The 10620-nt window shown below is 44.6% G+C and overlaps 1 protein-coding gene across 6 annotated transcripts in view; it reads left to right on the top strand.

Moving 5' to 3' along the window:
- The window catches only part of GLS2 (glutaminase 2 (liver, mitochondrial)), a 20050-nt gene that overhangs the window by 6413 nt on the left and 3017 nt on the right, over window positions 1-10620 (top strand). For 3 of the 6 annotated variants that reach the window (XM_006859439.1, XM_006859441.1, XM_006859440.1), the window contains exons 2-12: window positions 4024-4123; window positions 4546-4667; window positions 5246-5375; window positions 5918-5997; window positions 6084-6247; window positions 6476-6534; window positions 7855-7887; window positions 8274-8332; window positions 8992-9058; window positions 9206-9256; window positions 9375-9551. In XM_006859439.1, the coding sequence (XP_006859501.1) occupies window positions 4024-4123; window positions 4546-4667; window positions 5246-5375; window positions 5918-5997; window positions 6084-6247; window positions 6476-6534; window positions 7855-7887; window positions 8274-8332; window positions 8992-9058; window positions 9206-9256; window positions 9375-9551 (1042 nt within the window). Of the gene's footprint in view, window positions 1-4023; window positions 4124-4545; window positions 4668-5245; window positions 5376-5917; window positions 5998-6083; window positions 6248-6475; window positions 6535-7854; window positions 7888-8273; window positions 8333-8991; window positions 9059-9205; window positions 9257-9374; window positions 9552-10620 lie in introns of those variants that run through there. The other 3 variants (XM_006859443.1, XM_006859444.1, XM_006859442.1) reach the window with 3 other exon arrangements.

Below are 10620 nucleotides of genomic sequence, written 5' to 3'. Positions count from 1 at the left end.
TTGTTCTTCCATTCCCCTCCCCCTTCTTGTATATTGCCCCCCTCCCTAGCACCCAAAGGATCCTGCGTCTATTCCCTACCCTGTGCTCCACCTTCCCCTCCCTCCCTTCATCCCCCACTCACATCCCAGTAACCAGCAAAGAATCCTCCCCTCTTTAGTATGGGTTCTTTTTCTTAGTCTCTTATAGTAGTGGTCCTATGCAGTATTTCTTCTTTTGTGACTAATTTCACTCAATATAATGTCCTCAAGTTTCATCCATGTTATGTGAAAGCTTACAGCTTCCTTGTTGTTCTTCAAGGTAGCATAATATTCCATTGTGTTTGTTTATCCATAATATTCCAGTTTGTTTATCCATTCTTCCGTTGATGGCCACTTAGACTCTCCATCTTTTTGCTATTGTGAATAGTGCTGCTATGAACATTGGTGTGCATATATCTACTTGTGTTATGGCTCATATTTCTTGTGGGTAAATACCAAGTAGAGGAATTGCTGGACCATAAGGTATTTCTATTTCCAACCTTCTGAGGAAACGCCATATTGCTTTCCAGAGAGGTTGGACCATTTTGCAGTTCCACCAGCAATGCAGGAGTATTCCAGTCTCTCCACATCCCCGCCAGCATTTATTGTCCTCTACTTTTTTGATCTTTGCTGTTATTGCTGGTGTGAGATGGTATCTCATTGTTGTTTTGATTTCATCTCTCTAATAGCTAGTGATCGTGAACATTTCTTCATACCACATATTGTTTTTGCTGTTAAGTGCTGTTGAGTCATTTCTGACTCGTAGCTACCCTGTATAGGGCTTCCAAGGAGCAGGTGGTTGATTTGAGATGCCAACCCTGTGATTGGCAGTTCAGTGCTTATTCTACAGTGCCATACCAGGACTCCCTATCCATATATATACTATATATTTATTTTTATTGTATGTGTATAATTTAACAAAAATAATAACAGTATTCATATTCTTTAATAGACTCTTCCAGTTATGAGCATCATGCAGAGTAAAGTGGATGGTCAGCGAAAAAGAGGGAGCCCCCCCAATGAGATGGATTGGCACAGTGGCAGCAGCGATTGGCTCAAGCGTAACGCTTGTAAGGTTGGCGCAGGCCCAGGCAATGCAATGTTTCGTTCCATTGTGCATAGGTCACTATGAGTCAGAACCAACTCAACAGTACCTAACATCAACAACAATACTATACGTGGAGATATATATATGACATTGTCATTTTAAATGGATGTCATTTTGCCACTTAAAAATTTTCCATTATATGAAGTTGTTGTTGTTAAATACCATCAAGTCAGTTCCGACTCACAGTGAACTTGTATAGGGTTTCCGAGGAGAGCTGATGAACTTGAACCGCCGACCTTGCAGTTCATACTGACTTTGCAGCCCAGCGCATTAACCCACAGCACCATACCAGTAGCATAAATTATTTAACCAATGTCAAATTTAATTATCTCATATTCTTTTGATCCATATCGGGTCAAAAAGTATGCAGTTTTTTTAGGTGTAGCATGATTTCCTGCTTTGTTTCAGCTTCCAGGCACACAGATCTGTCTTTAAAGTGTTCCTGTGTACTTTCTTTCTCAATCATCCTCAGAATTAGATAGCTTTTATCTCCCCTCTTGTCACACATGGGCTTCTCTCCTCCCTACAGGCGCCACCATATAGGCAATTAACCTCATTGTGACCACCGGATTCACCCACAAATGGGAAGACCCTTCGCTCTCCTCCTGCTCCTTCTGACCCAAAATACACATATGTCTAGTCTATGGCAAGGCGTTTGAGAGTCTTTTAACTTTTTTAATGTGTTGTTTTGATAGGTAATATATTCATATTGGTTCAAAATTCTAAATGTATAAAAAGGTACACAGTAAAAATATTCCTCCCACCTTTTGGCCAGCATCTACTACTTCTCCCTAGAGGTATCAGTCTTACCAATTTCTTATACATACTTCCAGAAATATTTTGTGCCTGAATAAGCAAACACATATTTTTCCCTTTTGAACAGGAGTCCTGGTGTGACGCTGTGGGTTAATGCGCTGGACTGCAAAGTTGGGTTGAACCACAAGGTCAGTGGTTCAGGCTCACCAGCTGCTCCTTGGAAACCCTATACAGAGTCACTATGTGTTGGCACCAACTCGAACGGCACTTCACAACAATAATAACAGTACTATACTATATACTGTTCTATGATTCATATATTTTTGTTACTATTACATCTTAAAGATAATTTTATATCAATACCGCCTCATTCTTTTTTTATATACTGCATATTATTCCATTATGTGAGTATACTGTAACTTACCTAAGCAGTTCCCTGTTGTTAAGTGCCGTCGAGTCAGTTCTGAGTCGTAGCGACACTGTATAGGATTTCCAAGGAGCAGCGGGTGGTTTGAACCATCTACCTGTGGTTAGCAGTCCAGTGCTGCTCCTATAGTGCCACACCAGGACAACTGTTGTACATTTAAGTTATTTCCAGTCTTTTGCTATTACTAACAATGCAATGACTAACTGTCAAAATGGTACCCTATAGGTGTACACCTAAAAGATACATTCTTGGATGTCAAACTGTTGGGTCAAAGGGCTTTGAAAGATCTTAAGCTCAATTAGCTGTCATATTTGGAAATGATTTGATAAAATAATTCCTCTAAATCTGTTAACATTTTAATAAGAGAACTCTTGAAGGCAAAGAATTCTTCAGTATCTAGAGTTTTAGTTGCTATGACAAACCAGTGGGAGAGATACTTTGAGGTACAGAAAGTTTCTTGGTAATACAACTTGGTAATTCTTTGCTGAAGACCCACTGTGTGCTAGGAACTTTGCTCAATGTTCGGGAGACAAGGATGTATAAAACACAAAGACCTGACAGTGGAGAGAGGGAGGTACTTCTGACAGTGAGATGCTGTGTTATACCAGCAGCATAAGTAAAATCTAGAGGTTTGGAGAAGGCTTCGCAGACTGGGGATATTTGATCTTGGGGATATTTGAAGGATGAGCAGGACTGTGCCAGATGAAGGAGAAGAAGGTCGTTCAATGCTCAAGTTGCAACATAGGCACAGACCAGGAAGCCTGACACTGCCTGGGCTATTTGGAGAACCACCTATTACTTGGTATAACTGGAGGACGAGAACCTAGTGTGGGCTAGGAAAGGAAAGCTGGTGCCAGACTTTCAATAGCCTTGAATGCCATATCAAGAAATAGGCCATAACTTTATTCTGCTGGAGGCTTTTATTAGAGAAATAATGTTTGGGTTTTAGGAAGATAACTGGCATATCACAGAAGATGAACTAAGGAGTAGTGACAGGTAACATAATAAGAAGCCGACAATATAGAAATATGGTTTACTGAGTACTGTGGTTAGACAGTTTTTCACAGATTAGTATCTTCATTAAGCTTCCTATCATCCACATGAAGCAGATACATTATTTTACAGGTAAGAAAGCAGGATCAGCAATATTTAGTGACCTGCTGAAGACCACACAGCTATTAAGAGGCAAACGGATTCTTTTCTCTACACTATGCTGCACTGGTGAAAAGGAGAAAAAGGGATAGATTTCAAAGACATTACAGAGATAGATTTGTCCAATCTTGGTGACCAACTGAACATGGGCTTAAGGTCTGGAAGTTATTAAATGATTCGTTTCCAGTTCAGCACCCAGGTGGATGGTAATGCTATTAACCCAGACAGGAAGCACAAGAGGAGGAGTCAGAAAGAGAGGAGAGGACCTCAGGTTTAGACATATTGGCTCTGCGGTGACTGGGGGACATCTAGAAGTGAAAGTGTCTAGAATGCAGCTAAAAATGAAGGTTTGAAAGTTAGGATCAAAAGAAGATAAGACAGTAAGATTGAAAACTTCTCAAGATAGATGGAAAGTTATAATTACAATGATGGATCAGATGGTTGCTACATGAAGAAGGTACAGAGTAAGGATACCAGTGACTTATAAGCCCATGTTCCAGAAGAAAGTGCAGGGAGCAATTCTCAGGATCCTCCCTCCTTTCCTATCTCTGCCCCCAAATAGTGACTCATCAGAGAGTGGCATGCTGTCCCGCCTGGGTGATCTGCTTTTCTACACTATTGCCGAGGGACAGGAACGAATCCCTATCCACAAGTTCACTACTGTAAGTTGCTATCTGTTCGCTCAGAACCCTTATTCCTTGGTATCTCTAGAAAGTGGGAGACGGAGGGTAGGACACATATAGAACAACTAATGAGGATTAAGAACAACAGATAGCAGATACACAGTGGGAAAACTGAACCTCTGACTGAACCCATCTTCTTGATTTAAGACTTTAACCTGAGGGGTACGGAAGCCAGGTACCACTATGAAAAAGGGCAGGAAACTCTTATTAGCATTCAAAGCTGCTCCATTCCCTCCTTTCGTAGTCTCAAAACCCATCTGTTCCACTTAATATTTGTGCCACCAACTACTATTACTTATAGTAGCTGGAACTCAATAAATTGGGCATCCACTGGGAAAGATTATTGGGAAGAGATTACTGTTTTAGAGTTGATCTTACCAGGACTCTTCTGTTCTCCAAAGGCATTGAAGGCCACTGGTCTGCAGACATCAGATCCCAGGCTCCGGGATTGCATGAGCCAGATGCGCCGCATGGTTCGAGAGTCCAGCAGCGGTGGCCTCTTGGACCGAGAGCTCTTCCAAAAGTGAGGGCCTCAGAAACAGGGGCATTTCTCTCAACACTGTTCTGGGGGATCATACGTTATAAGAGCAGGGAGAAATCCAGGGGATCATAGAGTTTAACTGCTCCTTTTACTTGACTATTTATTTATTATATAAGTAATTTAAGAATGTTCATATGTATTCATTATAAAAGGTCAAATAATATGGAAATGTATGTCCTACTTCTCTCTCTCCCTAATTCCAGTCCCCTTCCCCAGCTGTATCATTAGTAGGTATCATCTAGATAATGTTGTCTTTAGAGCTAAACATGAATATATGCAAAAATCTACATATATGATGTAGGATTTTAAATATATAATAGTAGCATATTTACATATGTTTTTCTTGATATATATCTGTGTTATCTTTTCATATTATTACAACCCCACACTTTAGAGATGAGGAAACTAAGATTCAGAGAGATAAAGTGATTTGCTGAAGGTCATAGAGCTATTGGTCCCAAGCCTGATGGTCAAACCTTATTGACTCCCAACTTCTCTGACTCCAGAGTGAGTCTCATGCATCTTCCTGCCTCCCTAACCCAATCGTGTCTGGGATCCAGGTGTGTGAGCAGCAACATTGTGCTCCTGACCCAGGCATTCCGAAAGAAGTTTGTCATCCCTGATTTTGAGGATTTCACGGACCATGTGGATCGCATCTTTGAAGATGCCAAAGAGCTCACTGGAGGCAAAGTGAGGGCTAGGGGACTAATGAAGGGGTGAGGGCTCTGGGCTAGATATGCCTTGCTTCTCAGAAATTGCCTGGGGTTGCAATTCCAAAGCTATGACGGAAGCAGAACTTCTGAACATAGGGACTAGAGCTTTCTGTGTTTCTGGGGCCCTGTACATGTGATTCCTAGAGCAGGTGAAGGATTCTGGGGTTTTTATGGAGACAATTGGCATAGGAAGTGAGCAGAGGTGTAGAAAAGACCTAACAGATAATTAAGCCTAGGAACCAAAAAAGGAAGCTGGCCTCCAAATTTTCCTTTTTTACCTTCCATGGGCTTTACTGTCATCCCTACAAAACTGGGGCCACAGAAGGCATAAGACCCACTGGTACTTAAGGCTTAGGGTGTCTCTGTGAGCAACATGCTGGAGGGAGTCCATTGGCCCTACAGGAGCCAGAATTTTAGCTTTTTTTCTGAAAGACTCCTGACCCTGACCTTAGTTCTGTTCTCCCTTTCCACATTCATCTCTCCCATCATCTGTGTCTTTTCTCTCCCACTTGTGCCCAGGTGGCGGCCTACATCCCTCAACTAGCCAAGTCAAACCCAGACCTGTGGGGTGCGTCCCTGTGCACTGTGGATGGTCAGCGGTGAGCTGCTGAGTGAGAGGACTGGGAGGCAGGGCACAGGCACCAAGCAAAGGCTGATCCCTTCCATGACACGTATCTGTCTCCAGGCACTCCGTGGGCCACACCAAGATCCCCTTCTGCCTGCAGTCCTGTGTGAAGCCCCTCACCTATGCCATCTCCATAAGCACCCTAGGCACTGACTATGTGCACAAGTTCGTAGGCAAGGAACCTAGTGGGCTACGCTACAACAAACTCTCCCTCAATGAGGAAGGTGAGCGCTACCAGGGCTCAGACCAAACTATGGCTGCCCCATTTCCCTCAACCCCACCCCACTCCCATTTTAGCTTGCTTTTTTTTCTTTGTTTCTGGCCTCCCTGATTAGCCCAGTCATTCCTTGCTCCCCAGGAAAGAAATCTTCTTGTCTAGTCTACAAATTGTGTAGGCTGGAAAGGAGGCTGTGTAAAGTGGCTGATAAGACTAGTGGTTTGTATTTCCCCAGGAATCCCCCATAACCCTATGGTCAACGCTGGTGCCATTGTCGTGAGCTCGCTGATCAAGGTCAGTGCTACCCTACCCTAGCCTTCTGGAATGTACTGTTCTCTAAGTCTCCTTGTTCCTGTATCTCTCATATCTACCCAACTCTGCAGGGAGTCCCTTGTGGGACATGACTCCTTTCAGGGTCTCAGGAGGCATGTAGAAGCATAGCAGAGACCCACACATTACCCTGAGAATGTTAGTAAAAGGAACACCACTTCCCCCACCCTCAGTTCCCTGCACCCACCCATGAGTCTGGCCTTACAGAAGCGAGTAGGTCCTGACCTCTGCTTAGGACCAGGGGCCAAATGCCAGAGACAGGGGGAGGACAGCACCATTTGGTACTGATTGGCCACTTCTGGGTGAGAGACACACGGAAAGAAGGGTGAATGGCCAGGCCAGGGCAGCTATTCACGTCACCTGGAACTGTGAGCTGGCCTTGAGCAAGGGTGTCAGGTTGGCCCATCAACTGTAGGTCTCCCAGGGCTTGAGCAAGAACCTGGAAGCAGCGTGGGCAGCAGTAGTCTGGAGCCAATCACAGCCCCTCCTGGAGAAGGTGGTGTCAGGAACCCTCCTCCCTCCAGAGGCTCAGGTATCCTGTTGTATAGGAGTCCCTGTGCTGTTGTGTTGACTCTAGTTGACATGTGCAAGAATCAACGAGGCTGGGTGAGGAGATCAGACTGAGGCGCCTTCCTTGTTCTGTGATGGCTCTATCGTCAACCCTGTATCTGGGACTGGCTTCATCCCCTCCCCATCTCAGCAGGCACGATTGGACTTGACACTTTAGCTTATTTCCATTTTCAACAAAATTAAATATTTTAATATATGCAACAGACACCTTCATCCCATTTCTGTCACCTACTCTACTACACAGGGCTGGGAGGCAGGGATGGGCTAGAGTGAGGTTCTAGCATGGAATAAAAAGAATAAGGGTGGGAATCAGGTGGTGAGGCTCATGGCTAAGAGTGAGACTCAGGGATCAGATGGAAGGAAAATGAAAGGAGGGGTAAGGAATGAAGGCTGGATGGAATTAAGACTGAAAGTTGGGGTAAGGCTCACAGATCGTTTTTGGTTTTGAGTCCTGGCAAGGGCGGGCCTAGGCACAAACCATCACTCTGCCTGTTTCATCGCCTACTCAATAGAAATGGAACAAATCCAAATGGGTTGATTTTTAAGGTGACCACCTATGTACAACTACAGAGAGGTCTCAGTGCCAAAAAAATCATCATAAAGTGTAACATATTTCCAGTAGCAAACCACTCTAACTCTACTAGGTCCTTCTGACCCACCTCTCTGGTCATCCTCCTCCCAGGCTAGAATACTGACATCTCTCTCTCTCTGCAGATGGACTGTAACAAGGCAGAGAAGTTTGATTTTGTAAGTTCCCTTGCTATTCTCAGCCCCTGACTGCTTTTCTCCCTGGTATGCAGTCCTTTCCAGCTGCCTCAATGCCTGACTAACCCCACTATGGAGTCCTGGTGTGGTGCTGTGGGCTAAAGTACTGGACAACAAGGTCGGTTTGAGCCACAAGGTCAGTGGTTCAAACTCACCAGCGGCTCCTTGGAAACCACACTATACAGGGTCACTATGATTCGGCACTGACTCGGGAATCTGCTGGCCAGAGAGGGAAGCCTTCTCAAGTCCCTGCCCTCTTGGACAAGACTGGGATAGACTGAGAAGTTTAAAAGGGCTTGTCAGTGTGTTATGTATGTAGTAGGGTCCTTACTCAGGTGGGGCCTCCAATGCCCCTTCTTCTCTTGCAGGTGTTGCAGTATCTGAACAAAATGGCTGGATATGAATACATGGGTTTCAGCAATGCCACGTAAGGCCATATTCAGAGCATTGGCTTAAATGTATTGTGTGTGGTTTTGGAGGATTGGGGGAAATGTGTGAGAGAGTGAAAGAGAATCTTCTAAGAAATCCCAAGTTAACTTTGGCCTCCCAGGTTCCACTGAACCCTTTCATTAAGATTTGTTTACTTTGTGAAATAATTTGTTCCTTGGTAGGCAGTGGGAAAGGCAGCATGATGTCTCATGCCTAGGCCATTCCTTGCCAAGACTCTCAAAGCCAAAATGTCACTAGTTTTGGAATTTTTGTTGTTTTGTACTTTATGGAAACCTGGTGGCACTGTAGGGTAAGTACTGGACTGCTAACCACAAGGTCAGCAGTTCAAAGTCACCAGCCAATCTTAGGAGAAGGTTGAGGATTTCTGCTCCTGTAAAGATTTGGTCTCAGAAACCAAGATAGGGTTGTTATAAGTTAGAACTGACTCAGTGAGAATGGGTTTGGGTTTGTTTGTACTTTACTATGCTGTGTTTGCTCAGGGTCATAAGTTTCCTCCGGTACTACTGTTAGAATTTATAAAGGAGCTGATTTCATTTGACACCTGTCATATAGTCCCGTCTCTCAGAGAAGGTGTTTTCCCCCTTCTTCCTACACCCATTCCTCAAATTGAAATACTAAATTGTGTGCTTGCTTCAGATTCCAGTCAGAGAAGGAAACGGGGGATCGGAATTATGCCATTGGCTATTATCTCAAGGAAAAGAAGGTAATTGGGAGAAGCTGGTAGAGAAAGTCCCTGGGAATTCTGTGGCTGGTGAAGGGTCAAACAGGAGAGGCGCTTAGCTGAGATGCTGGCAGTGTAAAAGGGGCTGCTAATGGCCTGACGAGAAATGTTCTCCCTTCTTCCTTGCAGTGCTTTCCTAAGGGGGTGGACATGATGGCTGCCCTTGATCTCTACTTCCAGGTAAACATTCAGCTGGCCTTCACAAATACCAGGGGAACTTGTTAAAAGATACAGCTCTACGCCCAAGAGCGTGGTGTTTAGATAACACTGCATCTTCCCTTCTCCCTTGTCTCCACAGCTGTGCTCTGTGGAGGTCACCTGTGAATCAGGCAGTGTTATGGCAGCCACCCTCGCCAATGGTGGGATCTGCCCCATCACAGGGGAGAGTGTGCTGAGCGCTGAAGCAGTGCGCAACACCCTTAGCCTCATGCATTCCTGTGGCATGTACGACTTCTCTGGCCAGTTTGCCTTCCATGTGAGTGTTTCTGGCCCTGCCACCCATTTCCCATATGCCCTGGGCCAAGAAGAGAGGACACTGAGTCTCTGAAGCTTGTTCTTGCCTCTCTCACCAACTTCCACTCAGGCAACAGGCCTAGAATCCTGAGGGGAGTTTGTCAAACACCAAGTTCCTCAGCATGTAAAAATTATGTTTCACCTTCAGAACCACTCTTCTGGGGCCTTCCTTCACGTCTCAAATGTGTCTTCCTCAAAGAAGCTTCTCTGACCACTCTATTTAAAGTGAGCCCTCTTCTACCCTAATTCTGCATCACAACACCCTACGTCGCTTCATCTTATCATAAGCTATAATTATTTTTGTCTATTTGCTTCTATTTACTGTTTCCCACTATCAGAATATAAGTTAAATGAGGACCTTTGTTCTCTAGCACTGCTTCCAGCCCAGACACTCAATATTTCCTGACGGAGTTAACGAATTTAAGAGAGCAAGGATAGGTGTAAACCATTACTACCACTGTCATGTCGATTCCACTTTATAAGGACTCTAGAGGACAGAGTACAACTGCTCCCTGGGGTTTCTAAAGCAGTAAATCCTTTAGAAAGCAGACTCCCTTAACTTTGTCCTGCAGAGCCACTGGTGGGTTCAAACCACTGACCTATCAATTAGCCCCCTAACATTTAACCCACTGCACCACCAGGGTCAAGGTGGGTGGTGATCTTCCCCATGCAATCATTTGGGTTACCCTGTAGCATAGTGGATACGAATCGGGCTGCGAACCTTAAGGTCAGCAGTTAGAAACTACCAGCTGTTCCGCGGGAGAAAGATGAGGCTTTCTGCTCCCGCAAAGATTTACAGCCTTGGAAACCCTGTGCAGGGTCGCTATGGGTCGGAACTGACTCGACGGCACTTAACAACAACAACAATAACTTGTTTATTAAGGAGCTCTGGTAGCGTAGTGGCTATGAATCGGGCTGCTAACCTCAAGGTCGGCAATTCAAAACTACCAGCCATTCTGCAGGAGAAAGATGAGGCTTTCTGCTCCCGTAAAGATTTACAGCCTTGGAAACCCTGTGCAGGGTCACTATGA

Source organism: Chrysochloris asiatica, unplaced genomic scaffold (genome assembly GCF_000296735.1).
Source record: "Chrysochloris asiatica unplaced genomic scaffold, ChrAsi1.0 scaffold00033, whole genome shotgun sequence".
Lineage (NCBI taxonomy): Eukaryota > Metazoa > Chordata > Mammalia > Afrosoricida > Chrysochloridae > Chrysochloris > Chrysochloris asiatica.
Note: the sequence above shows the minus strand (reverse complement) of the source record. Positions and strands in the feature narration are given on the sequence as shown.